The sequence below is a fragment of the Coenobita brevimanus genome, chromosome 61 (genome assembly GCF_032717465.1).
Source record: "Coenobita brevimanus isolate Jiangsu-jjx chromosome 61, ASM3271746v2, whole genome shotgun sequence".
NCBI classification, from domain to species: Eukaryota; Metazoa; Arthropoda; class Malacostraca; order Decapoda; family Coenobitidae; genus Coenobita; species Coenobita brevimanus.
The window spans coordinates 29,808,108-29,835,170 of NC_137014.1; the positions used below are offsets into that span (position 1 = coordinate 29,808,108).

Here is a 27,063-nt window from a genome sequence, read left to right on the forward strand (position 1 = left end):
GAGGAAGCAGGAGGTTTCCGATCACCTTGTAGGACAGTTACCTATCCTTAAATGTTTTGGATTACAGTAGCCCAACCCCAGGCCCCTATGCCTCATAAGGGGTCATATAGGACTGAATTTTACTGTGTACTTGTTTGTTATCAAAGGTGTAGACAGAGAGCATTTAGATTATCAGTAGTCATAATCAGATTTTAGAGAATTTTCACTTAAATGTTAAGTAGGAGAGCTTTAACTCATTGGTTATTTTTCTATATTATTACAACATTACACACTATTGGTTCTAATCCCTTGTGCCACATGCAAAACAGTGGATAATAATTACATAATATTGTAATTCCACTCATGGTTTGTTCATGACTGGGCATCTGAAGAACCGGATCTGTCCACTAGGGAGGGGTTAATGTACCTCATTATGCTGGCTCTGGACTGGTTGGCAAGAGGATTTCTCACTTTTAGGAGAGAACCTAGTCCCCCCCCCCCTCCCTCACTGTCGGCTCAGTGCTGTGATTGTCAAACATTGGTGAATTTGGTGATAGTATGGAATTCACTCTTACTGGTAATACATGCAATTTATAAATGATTACCACACGTATTTACCCAATATCCACTCACTCTGACTGAAACAGTGCAGTAGTTGGTGATATAAACAGTATACTGGCATTTCTTGGAGCCAACATTTTAAAGTTTATTTACCGTACCACTCTTTCTGGTCAAACTTTACACGTTACCCTCATCCGATTTTCGACTTTTCGTTAACATTTTCTAGTAGAACTGGTCATTCTAAGAATCTTTTCTTCTATGACATTTCTCTCGCAAATTGATAATAAACGAGTTACTTCCACCAATCACAATCACAGACGAGCGCGCGCTCTGTCTGCTCACCCGCTCACATTTGAAAGTTTGTCCCGGAAGACCAAACTTTACACGTACTCCTCATGCGATTTTCGGCTTTTCTTTAACATTTTCAATTGTTTTTGTTAGTGATTTTCGACTTTTCTTTAACATTTTCAATAATTTTTGGTTAGTGTTACGATCTTTTCTTGAATCGTTTCTTGAATTGTTGTTGCCGTTTACAGCTACAGACGGCTCTTCAGATACAGACGAGGAACTGTAAACTGCTAGGTAAATGCATTATTTCTTATTTACACTCGGTTAGGTTAGGTTAGATGAGGTTTGGTTAATGTCATGGGGGGTCTGGGGGGCGAAGCCCCCCAGTTAGGAAGCACGGCCAGGGTTGGGGGGTCTGGGGGGCGAAGCTCCCCAGTTAGGAAACACGAATTCCCTAAGAAGCTTAAAATTATTTTCTTCCGAAGGATTTTAGTGTTTTTCATTTGATTTTGATAACAGTTCCAGTAGGAAATCACTTGCTTTTTCGTTTTTCCCCCACCCAACACCCCGGTTTCCCACAGGTCCCTCAGTATTCCTGGGGGAGGGGGAAGAACCGCAAAAAATTACATTTCAAGTGATAACAAACCTCCAACCTGAGTGTTTTCGGTTGTTTTTGGTGTGATTTTTGTTGATTTGGACCGGTCCTTTCCACCGGAAGTCGCTAGTGTCGTTCAACAAAAACTAGCGACTTGCGATAGAAACGAAGGTCAAAATCGATCGAATCACACCAAAAACAACAGGAAACACTCAGGTTGGATGAAAAAATAGGATGAGGGCAACGTGTAAAAATGAGGAGTATGTGTAAAGTTTGGTCTTCCGGGACAAACTTTCAAATGTGAGCGGGTGAGCGGACAGAGCGCGCGCTCGTCTGTGATTGTGATTGGTGGAAGTAAATCGCGTGTAACTCGTTTATTATCAATTTGCGAGAGAAATGTCTTAGAAGAAAAGATTCATAGAATGACCATTTCTACTAGAAAATGTTAACGAAAAGTCGAAAATAGGATGAGGGTAACGTGTAAAAATTGACCCTCTTTCTTTTGTACGGTACATAGTTGTCTGAGTGGCAGCTGTTAAATGAGGGAATGCCATAATGTTTCTCCAGAACAGGTGGCATTATTACGAAACTGCATTTCAGAATCAGGTAAAATCCATCACTGATAAATGAATCACCTGAAAGCTGTCTGAATGACGTTGTCTTAGGTGTATGCCTGGAGCAGTAATTATCAGAAAGATTTTGCAAATATCCACATCCAAAAGTTTGTTAAACTGGAAAAAAAGACCTGTACAATGATTAATAAAATATGAAAAATTTAGTATGATGATGAATGGTGAATATTGCCATATTGTTGTATGTTGGGCTGATATTCTTACTGCATCTTTATTGGAAGGCAGTGAAAGCACATAACTTACAGGAATGGAAAGAACACTGATGTACAGTAATTGATAATTTTGCAGCAGTATTGGATGTTAGATGAGTATTTGAGTCAGACATGTAACTATCTTTGCAGGAAACCATTTGTGTTAGTATGTACTTGTATGTCTTCAAATATAATGTTACTTTTTTTTTTTCACTTTAAAAGAAAAGTTTTAAGTGAATTGCATTTGCCAAGAATGGATTTCCAGATCACCGTTACACATGTTGCTCCATGTAATGTTACTGCCCCGTGGTATCAGAGACATATAACACAAGCACAGCAACTCTCTACTCAGCTGACACAATAATTCCACCCTTTTCAGTATTGTACCTCAAGAAATTAATGCATCTTTATGAAGCAAATCCTGAAATAGGTTGCTCCATATTTATTGTATATTTTGTTGAGAGAACAAATAGAACAGATATCCGGTGATCCCTGTGATAATAATATTTTTTTGCCTTATGATGGAAAGTTTCTCAACCAAAGAAGGACCTCCTTGTTAAATGGGATTAATAGCCAGCTTTTACATAGCTAGCTGAAGATGGACACCTTCATGCAGTGGCACCAAATGTAACTAAGCACTTACACAAACATCCCTCAGCTCCCTCCTGGGATGCTGGACTGCAAGAAAAGGTTAACTTCATCCTGCAGTCCACTGAGTTCACGTCCAGATGAGCAGCAACAATAACAACAATGACTAGACTGAATTTCCCTTTTTTTTTTTAAATCCTGGCAGAGAGTTTGAGGTGGAATCACTACATTTCCCCGGGCAAACACACCGATGGCGAGTGTCAGGTTGGCTGCAGAAAGGGTGCGAGTGTGCCCACGACTCCCTCCTGGATGACACTGCCCTGGCCCTGTCCCTCCTGGTGGTCACTGCCAGGAACCGCCTTGTCTCACCATTCTTTTCACTCTCACACTCCCTACAGTCAGTGTGGCAAGGGGTCCTCATGCTTGTAGGTAAGTTCCAGTGGTATGTGCACTCTTCATGTAGTAATCCAATTCTCCCATCCTTTATGTTTATGTTAAGGGATCACTAACCATGCTAGCATGGGTAAGTCTCTTTGTATGATGGCAGCTCAGTACTCCATCCCAGAGGTCTCAACGCAGGACCTCACCCCACATCTTCATTTGTCTGCTTTTGTGTATTCTTCCTTTCATGTTCATACCAGTTAAGGGGCTATCACATGGGGACTCATGGATATCCAAATTTGCTGCCGCAAGAGGGTCATGGATGTCGACGAGTGGAAGGCTGCTAGACCCATTCATGGATGTCCACGACTCCGTAGTCTCCTTCTTCTCTATAGAGTTTATCCATAGTTGTGGCCAAGTAATGTGTGTCGTTTGCTGTCTTATTTTATAATTATTTCAGTACCGTTAGTAAATTTGTATAATCACTTTATACGACTTATTATGTTTTTATTTGTTTTAGAAAAATGCCCATTGTTGAGTGCTGTGAAGAGTATGTACGAGGGAGCTAGGGTTACGGTGAGAGTGGATGGTGAGCTGAGTGAGTTCTTTGATCTCAGTGTGGGACTGAAACAGGGTTGTGTGATGTCTCCATGGCTGTTTAATATATACATGGATGGGGTTGTAAAGGAGGTGCAGGGTAGGGCAGTGGATGTGGGGGTGGCTCTAATGAATGAGGATGAGATTTGGAAGATTCTGGTGTTGCTGTTTGCTGATGATACAGTACTGTTGAGTGAAGATGAATGGGAGTTGCAAGGTTTGGTGAATGAATTTGGGACAGTGTGTAGGAGGAGGAATCTGAAAGTTAATGTAAACAAAAGTAAAGTTATGGTGTTTGAGAGGAATGAAGTCACAGAGTATGCAGTGAGGTTGGATGGTGACGATATGGAGAATGTGAGTGCATTCAAGTACTTTAGGTAGTGTGATGAGTAAGGATGGAACTTTGGTGGATGAAGTGCGTGAAAGGGTACAGCAGGGAAGGAAGGTTGTTGGTACTGTACACTGAAAGCAGTGATGAGAAATAGGGAGGTGAGTATGGAAGTTACGAAGTCACTGCATGATAGTATTGTGATCCCTACCCTGACGTATGGAAGCAAGGCATGGACCTTGCAAGAGGGGAACAAGTCAAGAGTGAGAGCAGTTGAAATGAGTTACTTGAGAGGAGCATGTGGAGTGACGTGGAGGGACAGGTTGACGAATGAAGAAGTGAAGGAACGCTGTGGGGTGGATGTGGATGTGGTTGAGAAGATTAGGAGAAATACACTGAGGTGGTTTGGACATGTGAAGAGAATGGAGAATGAAAGACTGACTAAGAGGGTGTACGTAGGTGAGGTGGAGGGAGGGAGAGGGAGAGGTAGACCGAGGATGAGGTGGAGGGATGGAGTTGATAGGTATATGAGGGAAGGGGGGGTGAGTTGGGGGGAGGGTAGTCAAATGGTGGGTGACAGAGCGACTTGGAGGCGTTTTGTCTGCGGCCACCCTTTGCGGGATTAGGGCGTCGGGCTATAGATAGATAGCAAAAGCCACTATAGTCGCGGCGCGCGACTCTGAGGTTGTTGTTATCGTGCTCTTGCAACCTACCGTGCAAAAGTGCGTCTGATTTTTTGTACAGTATAATATGAGACGCATGTGATTCATGTATATATTCGTGTATAATAATATTTGTGTCTAATATATTCGTGCATAATAATATGATTTGTGTATACAGTAATCCCTCTACTTCCGGACGCCCATGTTCCGGACATCCCCACTCACCGGACATTGTGGGCCTGGACCTTCGGAACCGAAAAATGGCCAAAAAAAAGAAAAAAATCCCCCCCAAATCCTAATTTTTTCACACCCATAATTTGAAATTGCCACGCGGTGCCAAACAGCTGCTTACACCATGGCCCCTTCACCCCTTCCTTCCTCCCCTCTCCCCCCTCCCTGTCAGGGTTGCCATTTGTTATTTCTCATTACCAAATGTGGGCCAATTTGGTAATGAAAAATTCATTTGGCAATGAATCAGAATAATGCAATACCAAACGGATTTTTCACATATATGAGGATACACAGGATGGAGATGGTGGATTGTTTGCTCTTTCTGATTAATCTGCTACCCTACATACCGGTAGCGTGAAAATAATCAACCTGCATGATTACATGTATTTCCACTTGTATATATAATTAGTGAAGAATAAATGCTAGCTTTACGAATTTGGTAATGAAAAGTTAAATTTGGTAATGAAAGTTGAGGAGATTGGTAATGTGGCCATTGTGATTTGGCAACTCTATTTCTCTGACATCAACAGTTACTCCCTAACTTCAATTGTGAATAGATGCTTATCACACTGGAAGCCACACATGCTCGTTTTTTGTGAATAAACAGTGAATATACTGCAATACCTTGCCTCTAGACCACATGAGAATTTAGTGTTGTGCAGTGTTAAGAAATTTGAACTTAGAGTGCAAAGGATCAACTGTGGAGTGCAAATTGGCAGTTTAAACTGGCGGTTAGAACTGCAGTGGTTCAGTTAAGAACAATGTGCAGTGTTAAACAATTATAACTCACAGTGCAAAGAATTAAGTGCAGCACAACACTGGATTACTGTACATGCTTCAAGAGCGTTTTCACCACTGCCAAAACCTTAGAAAGGCAGCCACAAACGTGATGTAAGAACCCTGGCTGAGGTACAGTCACTTCTAATTCCTCATTCTTTGGTTCCTTTTCATTTATTTCATGCTTTATGTCCATTATTGATGTGAATAGGGTCTTAAATAGGTTTAAATAGGTGCTATGCATGTCCGGTAGGGAGTTATTTAGGTGGCTTTCAAGGTTAGGCTGGTTAGGGTCCATAAGTACCAGTCCAGGAGGCTGGTGCCCACTATCCAGACAGGATCACTTTCCGGACATGCCTTTGGCTCTATTACGTCGGATAGTGGAGGGATTACTGTAATATGATACGAAATCGGATGCACTTTTGAATGGTAGGTTGCCAGAGTACAATAATGACAACCTGAGAGTCATGTGCCACAGCTATAACTGGTTCACATACATTGTTGTTGATGATAAACACGTCATCTGCTAGGGAGTCGAAACAAGTGACCTTCCAGTTGCTTGGAGTGAACTCAATAAAGAAGAAGAAGGTGACCGTTGACCTCCACCGTGTGGTAGGGTATGGATGTTTAAGCTCAGTTTGGACATCCATTTTGTGCTGCACACAACATTGATGGGTCCCCGTGTGATACCCGCTTTACTCTCTTCAGTCAGTTACCACCACCCATCCCCTCTGCATATCCAGATAGTGGGGCAGATAAGCAGAAGAAATGTGCATTTTGTGACTAAAGCATGAATCTTTCAGGATTATCAGCAGATACCATAAGGTTTATTTTCAGATGTGGAAGCAACTTTGATTTGACCTCTAATGACCTTGAACAGTCAGTGACCCTGGTGTCAGTTTTAAATATATTTCTCATGATATTGCTCATTATGATCTTGCCTATTTTTGACTATAATACATCCAGTTTTTAATTAATGTTTTTACAAACCTGTTAAAAGTATTTCACATTACTATTAGGACTAATTTGCCTTTTTTTTTTTTTTCTTTTTTTTTTTTTTTACCTGTAGTTGTTATTTGTCATTCAGTTAAGGTGTTTCACAAGTGTGAAAAGTGCTTGCTAATAGAGGGCTTTAGTACACTGACATTCATTTATCATTTTGTTTGTGTTGGAAGTTAGATCACTGGTTGTGAAGGAATGGTGATGGTGAACTGTGTAGCTGTAGTATTCCATGGAGTAGTCATGTTGGTGCATGAATCTGTAGAACTCTGTAGCTGTACAAAACTTAGCCTTGCCTGCTTTCTTGCTTATTACATAACAGTACTCCCTTCCATGGTGATAAAACTCTGCCTCACAAACCCAAGCAGTCAAAATTACCTTCCACAACCATCTGGGATCTGAGTTGTCTCTGCTAAACAGAAACCAATGAAGCTCTGCAGTGCCCAGCTTGATCAACCAAGAGACCTGTTGGTGCTTCGTACAACTCATTGGCAAATGACCTCCCCCAGTTTCAAGAATGGAAATATGCCAGTTGAGTTTGATATTGACAGACTAGATGATGGAACAGGTACTGAAGCCACTCTGATTGCCGACAGTGCCAAATGACACAAGTCTTGTTGAGTGAAATTCAACGAAAACATACTAAAATGACAACAAAAGAGATCACCTGAAGAGCAGCTGGCTGCTTCCACCTTCTGCACATGTTATGCTGACAGCAAAATTAAACAGACAGAACATTTGTGCTTCATCTGTAATGAACCAGATGGTTCAGAAGTTGTACATGAAGCTGTAACAAAACAAATAGATGAAAATGTTAGGGAATGTGCTATAGAGTTGGAGGACACAGAGCTGCTGGCCAAGCTTGCCCTTGGCGATATGATTGCCCTTGAGGTAACAGCTTATGTGAACTTTACAACAGGGCAAGGTATGCCATTCCCAATTATGAAAATGAAAATGTAGGTTGCTTGCATGGAATTGCTTTTGCAGAGGTAGTGGCATTCATGGAAAAATTGCTTGCTGAAGATTGTGTTCCAGCATTCAAGCTGGCAGATCTTGGAGAAATGTACAAGATCTGTCTGGAGCAGCTGTGTGTCTCTGTGCAGAACTGTGTATGCACTACATGACTAAAGAACAGGCTACGTTATGTGCTTCCTGACCTTAGTTCATATTCCCAGGAAAGAGACACACTTCTGTCATTTGACATCAGAGATGCTCTCAGGAGGGCCTATGACCGCGACAGTGATGCCATTCATTTAGTTAGAGCAGCACAAGTAGTGTGAAAGGAAAAATTCAGTAAGAATTTCATTTTTGATGGTTCATTTTATCCTGACTGCCAAAAAGATGTTGTTCCAACATCACTTTTGGCTCTGGTAAACATATTCTTGGATGGAGCTGACATAGAAGACCAAACTCTGCTAGGAAATATGTCTAACACAGCTGCTGCCCGAACAGTGTCACAGCTTCTGGTCTTCAGTAATGTTAAACATGCACGAGCTGAGAAGTCGCCAGGAATGCTATGTTATTGTAGGGACCGTGAAACTCCACTTTCTCTGAATGTGTCACTCAAAATTCATGCTGTTACTTGCAACATGGGGGTCACTGACATGCATTTTGGTCTTGGGATGTGCATCTCATATGACAGGCTCCTGCAAGTGTCATCTGATATTACCAGTGGAATATGTGAAAGTTTCAATATGGAGAATGTCATATGCCCAACAAATATGCACCATGGTCTGTTCACAACAGCAGCAGTGACAACGTTGATTACAATCATAGTTGTGCCACATCCAAAGATTCATTTTATGGTACTGTGATCTCCCTCATTTCTCACCCATCACATGAATGTGCAGGTACTGTAGTGTTTCCGTTATTAACCAGTCCATTCCATCAAGCAGGTCAATTGTCCATCATCCACAAGCCTACATTAGTGTTCCACCAGCTGCTCTGAAGACAAAACAGTTTACTGAACAGTACCGGCAGTCCAAGGACCTGTGGGACCCTCTGATCTTTAAACTCTGGAAACCACCAGAAAAGAAGATGAATTGCTTGATGCCATAATGGCCACTCTGAAAAAGCCACAGTTAGACAAAGATGATTGGGTATCATGGTCTGCATACCATGCAAACAATCAGCAAGCAGCTTTGCCTCCACCTGCAATCAGTGTTCTTTTGTTGCTATTTCATGAAAGTGCACACTCTTTGGCCATGATACACCATTCCATGGATGTGGTCATAGCAGCAGTTCTACAGGCCAAGTTCCTGTTCTTGCTGTTGATCAACCACTCTGCTGTTGCCAAAGAAATTAAGTGGACATGGCCAACAAGTTATGGAGAGGATCAGTTTGTCATAATGTTTGGAGGACTCCACATTAAAATGGCTGTTTGGCGGAGATGGGCCAAAGCTTTAGTGCTAGCTGGTAGTGCAAGTGCTGAGACTGCAGATTTCTTTATTCCTGCTAGCTGTGACCAAGACTCATCATACTCGTCAGGTCACAACAGCTATCAAGCCTATGATGAATATTGCAAATCAGATGATTCACATGCACCCTTTGAAAACTGGTGCCAAGGGCAAGCAACAGAATGTGTCCATTTGAACTACTGGCTAAAAACACTCACTGGAAATTTCCATGCTAATGTTTGTCAGATCCCTGCATGTAGGCAATTTTCAGCTGTATGTGGAATTGTTAGCACAACTCCTACCATGGATGTTTGACCAGCAACCTAGTGTACAAACAGTCTTTTTAATAAAAGTACAATCACTTAAAGCAGTAACTGAGGAGATGGGGAGCCCATTTCTTGAGAAAAGTCATGATCTTCAGGTTCTTGACACCAAGGATGTCATGGATGAATATATTACTGAAACTGTGAGAAAAACTGAATCCATGGGTAAAGCACAGTGTGAATGTTTTGTAGTCAAGCAGCTCATCCAATGCACAAAGCCCATCACTGACAATTCCTAAGAACAAACTGCCACTCATCAGCTCTCCACCAGCGAAGACCAAATCCAAATACAGCTTGCAGCTGGAATCACTCAATAGTGATTTCAATTTTTTCTCTCGTCTATGATATATATATTTCTTGTCGAACACGTGATGGGGATCTGGACCAGTTTTGCAGCCATGAAAATCAAGCAGCTCCACCATCCTTACCTCAAGGTGACAGACATACAAAACTGACTTATTAAACTGCATGGTATCAGTGGAGCCTCCATTACAGGACATTCCTTCAGTTGATGCGGTATTCATTGATGCTGCTGCTGCAGTCCAGATGCTGAATCCTGGCACATCAAAAAAACCTTCCAGGACTGTGCAGATTATGTTTTTGTGCCCTATGTATCATCCCAACTGACAAAAGCAAAATGTCATGACATCATTTGGGATGTATATAAGCCAGACAGCCTGAAAGCTACAACCCAGCAGAGGAGAGGAAAGGGTGTGAGGAGAAGAGTAGAAGCAACTACTGTGATTCCAAAGAACTGGAGAGACTTCTTGCGTATTGATAAAAATAAAATGGATCTATTCCATTACCTCTCTCAACAAGTCATCCATCTGTCCATCCATCATCCAATCCTATGCTGCTCCATGAGGAATGTAGGAGCCTGGGGCTAGGCAAGTTGGTCCTAACATTTAAGATGAGAGTGACCAGCCTCACTCATCCCTGGGTGGCATTAAATGAGCAATAAACCCCAACACCCCTTGGATATAAACTTACATAGGCTCAGTCTGATTGGAACACCTTAAGTACCCCCTAAACAAGTCATACACATGCTAGTTGATGACGGCAAAGAAGTGTATGCAACTCAAGAAGAAATGGTGCTCTGTACTCCCGATTCTTTAGGTTTAAGCAGTTTGATACCATGCTTCCAAGAATAAACTGATACAAGAATCCTTCTTCATATGTTGGATGCTGTTCAAAAGGGCATCAGAAAGGTGACAATTCAAACAGTAGACAGTGATGTACAGTACTTGTGCTGGACCTGGCCCTTTTCACAAAAATTGAACTTAAGAATTGTGGATAGCTTTTAGAATTGGCTCTAGTTTCAAGTTCATCATCATCATCCATAACATTGTCACTAAGCTTGGTCCAAGAACCTGCAACACACTCCCAGTGTTCCATGCTTTCACTAGATTTAATATAACATCTGCCTTTTGTGGAAGAGGCAAGAAGACTGCCTGGGACACTTGAAATACCCATCCTGAAGTTACTGAGGCTTTTGCTTAGCTCTCAGAGATGCCAAGAGATGTAAGCAAGCGTTCAGTGTCACACTTAGAGCGCTTTGTGGTGCTCATGTATGACAGGACCAGCACTTCTATGGTAGTAAATGAAGCACAAAAGCAACTCTTCCCAGAAGTCAAGAAGCTTAGAAAACATCCCTCCAACACAGTAGGCTTCGAAACAGCACATTAAGCATGCCACTTACCAGGTCAACATATGGAACAAAGCCTTGGTTCCTGACACTTATTTGCCAAGCCCTTCAAACTGGGGTTGGATGAATGAAATAAGTGGCTGGGAACCACTTTGGAACACACTTCCAGAAGCATCACAGTCATGTTATGAACTACTGTGGCTGCAAAAGGGTTGTACTGGACATTGCAGATGTTCTAAGGCAGCCCTAATGTGCACTGCCTTATTTGCATGTTCAGGAGACTGTTATAATTAGAAAGGCTAAAGCATATATGTATATTTGCTGATACTGTATATTCAGTGTTTGTTAATTACATTTACCTGAAAAAAATAAAATATGTGTTACATAAAGTAACAATACATAGGAACTATTTTTGTAAATATATATATATATATATATATATATATATATATATATGTATATTCTTCACAGAGGTAATTAAATAAGATGTTCCATTATGTCAAAAGTCAGTGACCTCTAGATGACCTCAGATGTAAAATTAAAAGTGTTGCCCTATTGACAATTTAAATTGAGAGGCTTAGTCAAAGTTCTGCAACATAAAATAGGCCTAACTTCAGATAATTGTCTTGAAATATTTAAAATGTTCTTTTCAAAAGTGCTAAAAGAGAAATTTCATAATGCGAAAGGTCAGTAACCCCTAGATAGCCTTAAAAGTCAGATCAAGACTACTGTCATAAATATCTGATAACTGGGGAGGCTTAGTCAAAGTTCTGCAACATAAAATAGGTGTAACTACAAGTAATTGACTTAAAATATTTAAAATATTCTTCACAGAGGTGCTAAAATAAAAATTTCATGACATCAAAGATCAGTGACCTATAGATGACCTCAGCGGTCAGTCTGAAAGTGCTTCCACATCTGAATATAATCTTCATAATATACAGAAACAATTTTGAAAGTTTCATGCTTTGGTCACAAAATGCACAATTCTTTCATATATTTAGGTTATCTGCCCCACTGAGACTCTTCCAACCCAAATAAATATTCTGATTGTAGTGTAGGATCATGGCTGAAGCAGCTCACATTAGTGTTTTTTTTTTTCTTGCAGTTATAGCTTAATTTCTGTTGCTTTAACTTGCTTAACAATTAAATGCATTTTACACCTACCCTTTGGGCACCGATACCACTTGGACATCACTGTAAACTGTATCTGCAGAAATACCCTAGGATTCTTATTTTTAGGACTGGTGTGATAGTGTTGGTGAGGTGTTGCAGTGAATCATTTTTTTTTTCCAGATTTGGTGGTGGGCATCCCATGGGTTCAGGCTCACAACCTGGAGGCGCGTATGAAGGAGGAACGTTGTAGCTATCTGGTTCAGGAGCTCACATGCAAGGTATGGGCATTTCAGCTGTGGCCATCATGCCATTCATCACACTGCTGTGTGTGTGTGTGTGTGTGTGTGTGATTACATATGCACTTCCAAATAGTAAGAGTAGACTGTAGCACCAGTCAAGCAGGGCAGTATTCCCAAGGTGGATGGGAAGCTGATGACAGGGAGAGCTGGAGCTGCCGTTTCATCAGCCCTCGGGACTAGTTCCTGACCATCCCCCTTTGCTGAGCTTTTTCAGTGTCTCAGTAACACAGAGAGTAGGCCAGCATGCTTTCCAATACAAGTTTCTCGAACTATCAGCACCAAACTACATGCACAGTACACACTACACTCCCTTTTCAAAATTTAAGAAAAGAAGAAAAATGGCACAATTAAATCTGGCCTCAGAGTCCCCCGGGGGGGGGGGACCATAAATTCCCCCACAATTTGCCCCTCTCCTGGTGACGACTCAGAAAGATGCCTGGAACCACTGTCTGCCTCACTTCTTCATTTCTGGAACATTCGCGGCCTTTCCTCTAACTTTCTCTCTGTCGAACATCACCTCTCCTCCTCTAAACCTCACCCTCTCTTCCTGTCTGAGACTTAGCTGTCTGAGGCAACTGACAGCAAACCCTTTTCTGTTTCCTCCTACTTTCTCTATACTCATTTCACAGCCAAAGGTGGTTGTTGTGTATATGTACGCAACGATTTATCCTGCTCTCGTGTTCCTGAACTTGATCCTTCTGAATTCTCTACTTTCTGACTTCTTGTCATTCTCCGACTAAATATATCTGCGCTGTTTGCTTATCTCCTAATTCTACTGACTATGAAAAATTCTTTGATTATCTTACTTCTACGATGGAACACATTCTATCCATTTCTCCTTTCTCTGAAATCTCCTTTCACTGATCCACCTGGTGAACAAGCCTTCATCTTTTCTGTCCTTAATGACCTAGAACAGCTTGTACAGCACCATGCTTGTATCCCTGACTGCCTTGGAGAGAGCTCCGACATACTTGACCTCTTTCTTACAGCTAATCCTTCTGCTTACACTGTTAATCTTTTCTTTCTGTTGGGCTCTTCCGATCACAGCCTAATTACCTTAATCTGTCATATTGCTTCGGTACGGCCTGCAGACCCTCCAAAGTAACGTCGACTGTGGCACTTTGGAGCTGTGGATTGGGAGGCCCTCAGGCAGTACTTCTTTGATTTTCCCTGGAATGATTATTGCTTCCATGGCCGGGAGCCATTTGAGTGTGCATTGCGCATTACGGAGGTTATTCTGTCAGGCATGGAAGCATACATTCCTTTCTCATATCCTTTGACTAATGCAAGAAAGCCTTGGTTTAATCACGCTTGTTCTAATACTGTCCACAACAAAGAGAGGGCCTATAAAAGGTACCAGAACCAACCCACCCGTGAATCACATCTTGCTTTTGTTTCTGCCCGAAATCATTCTAAGTCTGTTCTTCTCTCTGCTAAAAATAATTTCATTCGTACTAAATGCTCTCAACTCTCCAACTCGAATTCTTCCCACTCCTTCTGGCACCTTGCCAAAAACCTTTCTAATACCTTTACTTCATCATCCTACCCTCCTCTTATCTATTCTGATGGCTCTGTACCTATTTTGTCTACTGATAAAACAGATCTCTTCACTCAGACTTTCTCCTCCAATTCCACCGTAGACGATTCCGGTGCTGTTCTTCCATCACTGCCCCCCTCTGACTTCCTCATGGCTGATATTAAAATTTCTTCAGCTGATGTATTTTCTGCTATCACTGGCCTTAATACTAACAAGGCATATGGGCCTGATGGAGTCCCTCCTGTTGTCCTCAAGAACTGTGCTTCTGTGCTTACACCTTGCCTAGGTAAACTCTTTTGCCTCTGTCTGTCAACTTGTACCTTTCCTTCTTGCTGGAAGTTTGCTCTCATTAAGCCAGTCCCAAAGAAGGGTGACCACTCCCAACCCTCTAACTATCGTCCAATTGCTTTAACATCCTGTGTCGCAAAAGTTTTCGAGTCAATTCTTAACAGAAAAATTTTAAAGCATCTTTTTTATCACAACCTTCTTTTTGATAGTCAGTATGGGTTCCATCAGTGAGGCTCCACTGGCGATCTTCTCACCTACCTTTCAGACTCCTGGTCATTCTCCTCTCTGGACTTTGGCGAAAGCTTTGCCATCGCACTTGACATCTCAAAGGCTTTCGATCGAGTCTGGCATAAATCTTTAATTTCCAAACTGCCCTCTTACAGTTTCTATCCTTCTATCTGTGCCATTTTCTATAGCTTCCTTTCTGGTCGTTCTATAGCCACTGTTGTAGACGGCCATCGTTCTTCTCTTAGATCTATCAACAGTGGTGTTCCTCAGGGCTCTGTCCTATCACTGACTCTCTTCCTTCTATTCATCAATGACCATCTAAGCTGTACATCTAACCCTATCCACTCGTATGCTGATGATTCTACCCTTCACCTTTCCATTCGGTTCATGCAACGTCCATCTCAGCAGTTGCTTAAAGATAGGGTCCACCTGGCCAGGCTGAGATGTGGGCACCATCCAGCCCTCTTAATCTGCTTCCAAGAGATTGGGTGTGCTAAGCCGACTTCGCTCTTTCTTTACTCCTGCACAATTGTTGACTCTATACAGGGGTTTTATCCGCCCTTGTGTGGAGTATAACTCTCATGTGTGGGGAGGCTCCCCACATACAGCTCTTCTCAATAGGGTGGAGTCAAAGGCTTTTCGTCTCATTAACTCTCCTCCTCTTACTGACTCCCTTCAGCCCCTGTCTCTTCGCTACACTGTTGGATCTTTGTCTTTTCTATCGTTACTTTAATGGTCACTGCTCCTCTGAACTGTCTGCATGCATTCCTCCTCCTCTACAACGGGCGCGTAGCACCCGTCTAGCAGCAAACTATCATCCCTTTTCTGTCCGACTTTCTAATGCAAAAGTTAACCGTTACTCTCAGTCCTTCATTTATGCAACAGGTCAACTCTGGAACTGTCTCCCTCTGTCTGTATTTCCTTCTGCCTATGATCTCCAGTCTTTCAAACGCAGTGTGTCCAGGCATCTCAAAATGAATGAATCTTGAATTTGGCTCTCTCGTATTTTGTTTTTCTCTTGGAGGGAACTGTTATTGCGGGCTCATGGCCTTTGGTTCCTTCTTCCTCGCATTAAAAAAAAAAAAAAAAAAACTACTACTACAGACATGGGATGAGGCTATGGCACACCTAATGTCTGACTTGGCTCATAGCTCTGACTGGGGTAAAAATAATCTTGTTGTTTTTAATGCATCAAAAACTCAGTTTTTACACCTATCAACCTGACACAATCTTACACAGGAGTACCCACTAATGTTTAATACTATCCAGCTCAATCTTGCATCATCTTTGAACATGCTTGGGGTTTCATTCACTCAGGACTTATCGTGGAAAGATTATATTTCATCTTCTTTTAAAATGTCTCCAAGAGATTAGGTGTGCTAAGCTGACTCCGTACCTTCAATACCTCTGCACAGTTGTTGACTTTATACACAGGTTTTATTCGCCCCTGTTGGGAGTACAACTCTCATGTGTGGGGAGGCTCCCCACATACAGCTCTTCTCAATAGGGTGGAGTCAAAGGCCTTTTGTCTCATCAACTCTCCTTCTCTTACTGGCTCCCTTCAACCTCTGTCTCTTCGCCACACTGTTGCATCTTTATCTCTTTTCTGTCGTTACTTCAATGGTCACTGCTCCTCTGAACTGTCTGCTTGTATCCCTCCACTTGTATGATGGGTGCATAGCACCCGTCTAGCAGCAAACTCTCATCCCCTTTCTGTCCAGCTCTCTAATACAAGAGTTAACTGTTACTCCCAGTCCTTCATTTATGCAACAGGTCAGTGCTGGAACTGTCTCCCTCTGTCTGTATTTCCTACTTCCTATGATCTCCAGTCTTTCAAACGCAGTGTGTCCAGGCACCTCAGAATGAACTGATCTTGAATTTGGCTCTCTTTTGTATTGTTTTTGTTTTTTTCTTGGAAGGAATGGTTTGCAGGCCCCTGGCCTTTTGTTCCTTTTTGCATAAAAAAAAAAAAATTGAGTGACTTCTAGTTTGGTCGATGTGCACTTTTTGTGTGTATTTACCTATTTGTATTTACCTATTTGTAGTATACAGGAATTGAGCAATGCTCGTGTTGTCCTGTCTCCATATCCACATTTATCAAGTCTACCTTTACACACATGAATGTTTTTCTCATGCACCACCTCTTTGTCTAAGTCGTTCCAAATATTTAAGAATATACCTAATTGTGATATACACGGAATGTACTATGCTCGTGGGTTTCCGTCGCTGTTTCTCAATAAGTCGAATTTAACTTTAAACTCGTTTATGTTTTTAGACTGGACGATCTCTTTGTCCAGGCTATTCCATAAGTCTATACTTCTGTAAGGAAAGCTATATTTCTTGATATCCTTCAAGCAACTTGACTTTTTCAATTTCATTCCATGTCCTCTTGTTGCTCTCTTATCCCATACAAACAGATCTTCTTTGTCAATTTTATCTACTCCCACCATGGTCCTGAACACCGCAATCATGTCTCCCCTCTTTCTCCTTTCCTCTAACGAAGGCAAATCCAGTTTTTCCAGCCTCTCTCTGTATGACAGGTCTGTCAGACTGGGGACCATCTTGGTTGCTGTTCTTTGTATTCTCTCAATCTTGTTTATATCTTTCTTTTTGTGTGGGGACCACACTACCGCTGCATATTCTAACCTGGGGCGGATCATGGCCACTATCAATTTTTTCATCATTTCCTCATCCATATAATGAAATGCTACTCTTATGTTAGTCAAGAGCTTATAAGTCTCTCCAACTATCTTGTTAATGTGCTTTTCTGGTGACAAACTATCTTGGACCAGCACTCCCAAATCTTTCTCTTCTCTCCTTTTTGTGATTAATTCATTACCCAAAAAATAATTCAGTGATGGCCTCCAGGTACTTTTACCCATTTCCAATATTTTACATTTCTTTACATTAAATTTCATTTCTCACGTCCGGCTCCAATTGTGTATCCTATCCAAATCCTCCTGCAGTATTTTACAATCCTCCTCAACCTCTATCTTCCTCAAGATCTTTACATCATCAGCAAACAGACTCGCATAACTGTTCACTCCATCTACCATATCATTTACATAAATCAGGAACATTACTGGCGCCAACACTGAGCCTTGAGGGACTCCACGTGTTACTTCCCTCCATCCAGACATCTTTTCCTTTATTACTGTCCTCATTTGTCTGTCTCTCAAAAAGTCTCTCATCCATTCCAGAAGTTTCCCCTTTAGTCCTCCTATATATTCTAGTTTCCACATTAGTCTCTTATGAGGTACCTTGTCAAAGGCCTTCTCTAAGTCTAAGTACACACAATCCACCCAACCATCTCTCTCCTGTACCACATCAATCGCTCTTGAGTAAAAGCTCAACAAGTTTGAAACACATGACCTTCCACTTCTGAATCCAAACTGACATTCAGCCAAAATATTCATCTCTTCCAGATATTTTATCCATCTGTCTTTCAGGATTCTCTCACACAATTTTGCGACCATGCTGGTTAGAGACACTGGTCTATAATTCAGGGGTTCTTCCCTGTTTCCTCCCTTGTAAATTGGTACCACATTTGCCCTCTTCCATTCTTTTGGCACTTTCCCCTCTTCCAGTGAGCATACAATTAAGCTGTGAATTTTATCCGCCAGTTGTTCTCTGCATTCCTTCAGTACCCAATTAGAAATTCCATCAGGTCCTGGGGCTTTCCTTACATCTTGAGTTTCCAGTAATTTATACACTTCCTGCACCTCCACTTTTATATCTTTTATCACCGGAACATTTCTAATCACTCCCTCCCCTTCCACAAGCTCCTTTTCTTTAGTGAAAACTGACTGGAAACGTTTGTTCATTATTTCTGCTTGCATTGCCGCATCATTAAAGACCTCTCCATTTACTTTCAGCTTGGTGATTCCTTCCTTTTGTTTCAGTTTGCCATTAACAAATCTATAAAACAGTTTGGGTTCATCCTTGCATTTGTCAATTATACCTTTTTCAAAATTCCTTTCTTCTTCCCTACGTATTCTTGTGTATTCGTTTCTTGTTCTTTTATATTCTTCCTTTGTTCTGTCGTTACCTCTCTTTCTCCAATTGTTCCACGCCTTATCTCTCTCTTTTTTGGCTATCATACACCTTCTATTAAACCACTCCTTTTTCCTGTTTTCTTTCCCTCTTACTCTTGGTACAAATTTTTCCACTCCCAAATTATAGAGGTCTAGAAAGATATCCCACTTCCTCTGTATCTCTCTTGTTTCTCTGAATTTTCTCCAATCCGCATTTTCAAAAAAGTTTCTCAATCCTGTAAAATTTGCTTTGCCAAAGTTGTATCTTCCCTGTCTATGAAGCTCGTCTCTTGGCTCGACGTTTCCTATTAACATCTGGAACTCAATGACCACGTGATCACTTTTTCCCAAAGGACAGAGATATTCCAATGATTCTATTACATCAGGTTCTTTGGTGAACAGTAAATCTAACCTTGCTGGTGTGTCCTCACCTCGAAACCGTGTCTCTTCTTTGACCCACTGCGTCATCACATTATTCATTATTATATTTAATAACATAGTACCCCACGAATCCTCGCCGCCTCCCGAGTACCATTCCTCCCAGTTCACCTCTTTACAATTAAAGTCACCCACCACAATTATATTATTGCTTTTCTCCATTATTTTTTGCAAGTAGCTAGCCATATCTGACAACATCTCATGGTATTCGTCATCCTTCCATGCTCTCGTCTTTGGGGGAACATACACTACCGCCATATCTCTCTTAACATTCTCTCCAGTTTCTAATTTCATATATATCACTTCAGCCCTGCCTTCTCCCATTTCCACAGTATCTAATTTATGTTGTTCTTCACTGCTATCATCACTCCTCCTCCCTTTTTTTCTTTTCTGTCTTTTCTCCACAGTTTGTATTTACCCTCTCCCAAATGAACATCAATATCTTCTCTGAATTTGGTCTCTACAAAGCACATGACATCAGGTTCATGTTCTCTCAAGAAATCATTAATTTCGATCCTTGTCGATATGAAACCATCAACATTAGTATATATCACCTTCAAATTATTTTTGACATTATTAATACCCTCTTCTCTCCTACTCTCTGTCCGTACCACTTCCTCAACTTCTGATCTTTCACAACCATCCCCCCTAATTTCCTTCACTTCTATTTCCTTAAATACCATTTCCTTACTTTCATATCCAATACTCTCCAAAAAAAAGTATTACGTTCTTCCTCTGTCCTCTTATCATTTTTTTCCTTTACTTCTTCCATTAATGATTTTAAAGCTTCTCTTTCTTCTTCACTCAGATCTTTTCTTATTATAATATTTTCCATCCCCGCCTCTTTGCTTAATTTCCAGGTCACTTTAAGTATCTCATTTATTACACTTTCTGATGTAAACTTGACTCTCATTGGTCTTGTTTCCCCTTTCTTATAAGGCCCTATCCTCCTTACTTCCTCAATTTCTTTTATCCACTTGTTTCCTTCGGGGTCAATCTTGCCTAATATTCCTCTCACCATGTTCGTGTCTCTCTCGAGTCTTACGAACCTAACCTTTTCTTCCTCTTCCCTGTTTCCAAATACTATCACACATCTGTTCCTTTCTACAGTTTCTCTCACTATTTTCTCTTTTTTTCTTCAGTATTTTCACTACATTTTCTTCCATTTCTTTCTTGTTCATTTCCCTTTCTTCCTGGATGATCTCTCTTAAGCTGACCACTTCTTTCTGTTCTTCCTCTACGTGTGCCCACTTTGCCTTGTGTTCTTCTAGTACATTACTCACCTTCTCCGTTTTATTAGTACTCTCTTCAAGTTTCCTCCTCAGTTCAACATTTTCCCGCTTCAAATTCTTAATCTCTTCATTGGCTGTTTCGTTGGACTGGATTAGACTCTGTATGGTGGTTTCCGTATTTCCTGACACATCCTTTATCACTAGATTCTCTACTTTTTTTTCGAGTTCACTAATCTTCATAATTAATGTTTTCACCAGGTCCATGACATTAGTATTAGCATCAAATCCTTGAAATTCCATTCCCTCATTGTTTACATTTTCGGCCATCTTTAACGTACCGATCAAGTACCTAAACAGCTGTTACCAATAAGCCACAAACATTCATGTATACTATTGCCAACAAATCTTTACATTTTTGGTAGTCTACCAACTTTCATTATTTTAAATTTAAAGAAAGACCCTAGGAGACAGGACAGACAAAATTCCTGAAACTACTCAAGGTCAGGAGCGATGCCTGGGACGTCCTCTCTCTCCGGCTGTTCATGTGTGTGTGTGTGTGTGTCCTTTATGTATTTTTTTGTGTGTATTTATATTTTTATGTGTGTGTGTGTGTGTGTGTGTGTGTGTGTGTGTGTGTGTGTGTGTGTGTGAACAAAGTAACTCAGACTCTTTTTATTCAATTTTATCCAAACTTGTTGGAAGTGGTTAGGGTCAAGATCACAGGGCTAGGTTAGAGGTCAAAGTCACAGGGTTAGGTCAGACTTTTAACTAGGAAAATGAACATAATACATTTTTTTTTTTTTTTTTAATGTAATTTAGATAAAATTTGGAGGAAATGCTGAGGGTGAAGCAAGATTTGAGAACAGTCAGTAAAAGGTCAAAGTCAAAGTTTGACTTGTATGTGTATTTGTTCTCTCTGACAAGGAGAGTATGTTTTAACCCCTATTTGTTTGTTTGTTTGTCTGTTAGCAGGATTATTTAAAAACTTAAAGAGAGATTTGGATCAAATTTGGTGGTTAGATAGCTCATGTCCCAGGGAACAGTCATTTAACTTTTGGGACTGATCTGGATCATATTACTGATTCTGGATCCAGAAAACTGTTTTTGCAAAACCTTGATCAGTGATGAGAAACCCTAACCCATTATGAAGAGTAGTTTGGAAATTGCATTACCCTTGTCGGAGAGATGTGCTCCACTGAGTCTCCCATTAGTTTGTGTATTTACCTAGTTGTGATATACAGGAAATGAGCTATGCTCGTGGGGTCCCGTCTCTTTTTCTTGTTGTCAAATTTTGCTTTGAACTCGTTTAAGTTTTTAGACTGGATGATCTCTTTGTCCGGGCTGTTCCACTGGTCTGTGCATCTATATGGAAAGCTATATTTCTTGATATCCTTCAAACAACTTGGCTTTTTCGGTTTCATTCCATGTCCTCTTGTTACTCTCCCATCCCATACAAGCAGATCATTGTTATCAATTCTATCTATTCCCATCATGGCTCTGAACACTGCAATCATGTCGCCCCTTTCTCTCCTTTCTTTTAGTGTAGGCAGGTCCAGTTTTTCTGGACTCTTTTCGTAAGACAGATCTGCCAGGCTGGGGACCATCTTGGTTGCTGTTCTTTGTATTCTCTCGATCTTATTTATGTCTTTCTTCTTGTGTGGGGACCACACTACTGCGGCATATTCCAACCTGGGGTGGATCATGGCCACTATCAATTTTTTCATCATTTTCTCATCCATGTAATGGAATGCCACTCGTATGTTAGTCAAGAGATTGTATGTCTCTCTAACTATCTTGTTAACGTGTTTTTCTGGTGACAAACTATCCTGGACCAGCACTCCGAAATCATTCTCTTCTCTCACCTTTTTGATTGGTTCATTGTAAAATATAGTATAGTCTTGTTATTAATAATCACACTTAGGTCCTTCTCTCTTTCTGATGTGTGTAGAGTTTTGTTTCCTAACTTATAATCCCAATCAGGTCTTTTTCCACTTTTACCAGACTTGATTCCCTACGTGTCAAGTGGGGTTGGTGGAGGATTAGTGCCCCTTCCTGTAAAACAATTAACTCTAAGCCCTTGGCCACCCCGTTTGGGATACATGGCGTCTGGCAATGAATGAATGAATGAATTACATGGCACTTGTCCACATTGAATTCCATTTGCCATGTATTACTCCAGTCATCAGGTTTATTTAATTCTTATCGTAGCTCTTTACAGGAGTCTCTGTTAGTAATTCTCCTTTGTATTTTTGCATCATCTGCAAACATATTTAGATAGCTTTCATTTCCAGTGTTACTGTCTATATCATTTATATACACTAAAAATATGATTGGTGCCAGCACTGAGCCCTGTGGTACTCCACTAGTCACTTCTTTCCATGATGAGTAATTTCCCCTTAGTACTGTTCTCATTTTTCTTTTCATGAGAAAATCTTGCATCCAACAGTACAGTTTGCCCCGAATTCCTCCTTGATGATACAGTTTCCATAAAAGTCTTTGGTGTGGTACTATGTCAAATGCTTTCTTGAAATCTAAATAGATACTGTCCACCCATCCTTCTCTTTCCTGTAATGTGTCTGTTACTCTCTCATAATAGCTCAACAGATTAGTAACACATGATTTTCCTTTTCTGAAACCAAACTGTCTTTCTGTTATCATACTGTGTTCTTCTAGGTGATTTACCCAAGCTTTTCTTATAAGCTTCTCTAATACCTTGCTTACAACACTGGTTAGTGATACTGGTCGGTTGTTAAGTGGATTTTGTCTATGCCCTTTGTTGAAAAAGGGAACAATGTTTGCTTTCTTCCTAATATCAGGTAGTTTACCTTGACTCAAGGATTTCTTGAAAATTAAAAATAATGGTTTACCTAACTCCTTTGCACATTCACGTAGCACCCAACATGAAAATTCATCAGGACCATTTGCTTTTCCTTTGTCTAATTTACTTAGCTCCTCCTGTATTTCTTTTTCTGATGTTTGTATATCTGGTAGTAAATGTGGGCATGCATGTTCCACATAATCCCTCTCAAAATTTTTTTCCTCTGTAAAAACTGATCGGAAATTCTTGATTAGTGCTTCACAAATATCCTTCTCTTGTGTATAGATGATTCCATCATCCGTAATGGATTGTATTGTATCTTTTACTTTGGTTTTGCTGCTGATGTAGCTGTAAAATAGCTTTGGTTGATCACTACTTTTATTTATGATATCCTCCTCAAACTGTTTTTGGGCTTCCCTCCCTATTCTTGTATAATCGTTTCTTGCCTCTTTGTAATTATTATATGCCCTTTCACTATTGTGTCTTCTGTATCTGTTCCACAACAAATCTGTTTTTTCTTTTGATTTTTTACATTCTCTATTGAACCATATCTTTATTTTCTTTTCTGCTTCTTTGTGCTGTGGGATGTACTTCTGGACTCTTATTTCATAAAGTTTACAGAATTTTTCATATATAGTATTTAAATCTTGTCCTCTAAGCTCCTTTTCCCAAGCAATTTCTAAGAAGTACATTACTTCTTTAGGTCATGATACTTTCCCTTTTTATAGTTTAGGCTCTTTTTGTAACTTTCATTGCTGTTATCTATGTCATATGCAATCGTGAAATTCCAATTTAGTACTGCATGATCGCTTTTGCCAAATGGAGGGTGATATATTAAATTGTCAACATCGTTTTCTTGCCTAGTTAATATGAGATCTAGCATTGAGGGCACATCAAGTCCTCTTTTTCTGGTGCTTTCCCTTACATGTTCCGTTTGGATAAACTCTTGCTTAAGATCCAGGAGCTTTTGGTCCCAACAGCATTCTTGGCTTATTATATCTGGAGTATTCCAATTTATATTTGTATTAAAATCTCCAGTTGGTATAATTCTTTTTTATTTCTCTTCCATTTTATGTAGTAATGCTCTTAAACTCTGAATTGTACTTTCTGCCAGGTCCTCATATTTGTCTCTTTCCCATGTGTTTGATCTGGGTGGCATGTACAAATTGGCTACAATTACTTTCCCTTCAGATGTATTTATCTCTACTGCAGTCAGTTCTACTTGTGAAGGTATATCTAATTCTATTTCTTTGACTTTTAGATTTGTGTGTGTGTGTGTGTGTGTGTGTGTGTGTGTGTGTGTGTGTAATTCACCGGGTCAGTCAGGATCACATGATGGTCGTGATTGTCAGCTTTTACCCTCCCGGAAGGGAGCTGAGAGCTCATATAGTCCGATCTAAGGGCAAGGCTGTGACCTTCACACACACACACACACACACACACACACACACACACACACACACACACACACACACACACACACACACACACCTGTCCCCTTGCTCAAGGGGGACAGTAACCACCCACTTCGTCAGTGAAGCTTTTTGCAACCTGAGCGAGGCGCGAACTCCCATCCACCATTTGGCAAACGAGAATGTTACCACTGCACCAGCGAGCGGTGTGTGTGTGTGTGTGTGTGTGTGTGTGTGTGTGTGTTAACAATAGAACTAAAACAGTTTTTATCCAATTTTAACCAGACTCTGTGGAGTGGTTGAGGGTCACCCATGGAGTAAATTATTGTTCTTTAAAGCAATAGGTCAAAGATCAGGGTCACAGAGTAAGGGCAGCCTGCACGGTTTTTATCTAGTATAAACCAAACTTTGTGGAAGGACCGAGGATAGGACAGGAATAAAAGGATTAAAATTTGAGAACATTCAGTCAAAAGTCAAGGTCCCAGGGAAGGGCCATAGGGCAGGGTCAGCTCAGACAGTTCTGATCCGATTTGAACCAAACTTGGTGGAAGAACAATCATTCAAAAGTCAAGTTCACAGGGCAAGATCAAAATTTGAAATACAGTATGTGCCTGTGTGTGAACAGAATAAATACAGGTTTAATCTGATTTGGATCAGTGACCACCCTGTATAGGATTATGGTCTTTGGCTGTAGATAGATAGATAGGATCCGGATTGGTAGATGAGCTGAGGGTCACCCAAGAGGCTGACCCTTTTTTTTTTTTTATTTATTTTTTTTTTTTTTAGAACAGTAGGTTAAATGTGAGTACATTTAAGTACTTGGGTAGTGTGATGAGTAAGGATGGAGGTTTGGAGGGTGAAGTGCTTGAAAGGGTACAGCAGGAAAGAAAGGTTGCTGGTTCCTTGAAAGCAGTGATAAGAAGCAAGGAAGTGAGCATGGAAGTGAAAAAGTTACTACATGACAGTATTGTGATACCAACTCTAACGTATGGAAGTGAAGCTTGGACGTTGCTGGAAGGACACAAGTCAAGAGTGAGAGCAATGGAAATGAGTTATTTAAGAGGAGCCTGTGAAGTCACATGGAGAGACAGGCTGGCAAATGAGGATATAAAGGAGCGTTGTGGTGTGGATGTGGATGCGATAGGAAGCGTTATGAGGAATACACCGAGGTGGTTTGGCCATGTGGAGAAGATGGAGGGTGAAAGACTGACGAAGAGAGTGTATGTGAGTGAGATGGAGGGGGGAAGAGGGAGGGGGAGGCCGAGGATGAGATGGAGGAATGGGATGGAGAGGTATATGAGAGAGGGGGGTGTGGGTTGGGAGCGGGGCAGTGAAATGGTGGGGGCAGGGCGACGTGGAGGCAATTTGTTTGTGGCCACCTCGAACGGGATTGAGGCGTCTGGCAATAGATAGATAGATAGGTTAACCCGCGCCGTCCCGAGGACGTACTTCCACGTCCTCACGTTTTGTCACAGCTAATCCCGAGGACGTACTTCAACGTCCTGCAATTGCAAGGTTCATAATTTCCACAATTTTCAATTTTCGCGAGTCATTTTTGGTACGTATACACGGGACACCTGCCTCAACAAGATGCCAGGCAGAGACAATGCCTTACCCAGCATGACCTCCTCCCCCCCCTGCATGCCCTTTTCTCAGCAATTCACCTGTTATCAGTGACCTGGCCAGTATAGCCATGTCATGCCACGGTACGAAATTCAGGGCCAGAGTGATTCCCCAATCAATGACAATGTGGAGGACAAACTTTACATAGCATTAGAGGAAGAAACAGTTAGAAATGATGATCAGGTAATGTGGCAAAAAAAGGTCAGGTATTAGTGAGTGAAACAATGCTTATAATGCCTGTATTACTGCTTGAAAACCAATATACTCTTGTACTACATATAAATTTGTAACAGTAAATAAATAAATACCGTTTATGAGTGGTGTGAAATAGTTATCCTCCCATAGAACTCGTTTTCTTTGGTGCCAGCCTGATAGAAAACCCAGTAAGGTAAGGAGGCTCTCCTACCTGTAATGAGTATTTTAAACCTCAGGTGAGCGATTTCTCTATGAATTTTCGATGTTTCTCACCAAAAGCGAAAGTTTTAGCAAAAAAAAAAAAAAAAAAAGGGTCGAAAAATGGTCGGGATTGGGGGGTACCAGTGGTCAAAAAGTGGTCGGGACGGGGCGGGTTAAAGGTCAGGGTCACATGGCACAGTCAACTTGAATTTTTTTTTTTTTTTTTCCAGTGTATACCAAATTTTGCTCAAGGGCTCAGGTTAAAAGATGGATAAAGAAATTAGGTTTTGAGAGCAATCAGTCAGAGGTCAAAGTCACAAGGAAAGGTCTAAGATCAAGGTCACTGGTCAGAGTCAACTCAAGCAATTTTAATTTGAACCAAACATGGTGGAAAGGTTAAGGGTTAGGGGAGAATAAAGTAATTTGATGTTCAGAGTAATCTGTCAAAGGTCAAGGTCACACAAGAAAG

The 27,063-nt window shown here is 40.9% G+C and overlaps 1 protein-coding gene across 1 annotated transcript in view; it reads left to right on the forward strand.

Moving 5' to 3' along the window:
* The window catches only part of LOC145403731 (uncharacterized), a 364,507-nt gene that overhangs the window by 205,122 nt on the left and 132,322 nt on the right, over nt 1-27,063 (forward strand). The window contains exons 7-8 of the mRNA XM_080275411.1: nt 3,040-3,263; nt 12,470-12,567. Of these exons, the coding sequence (XP_080131537.1) occupies nt 3,040-3,263; nt 12,470-12,567 (322 nt within the window). The remainder of the gene's footprint in view (nt 1-3,039; nt 3,264-12,469; nt 12,568-27,063) is intronic.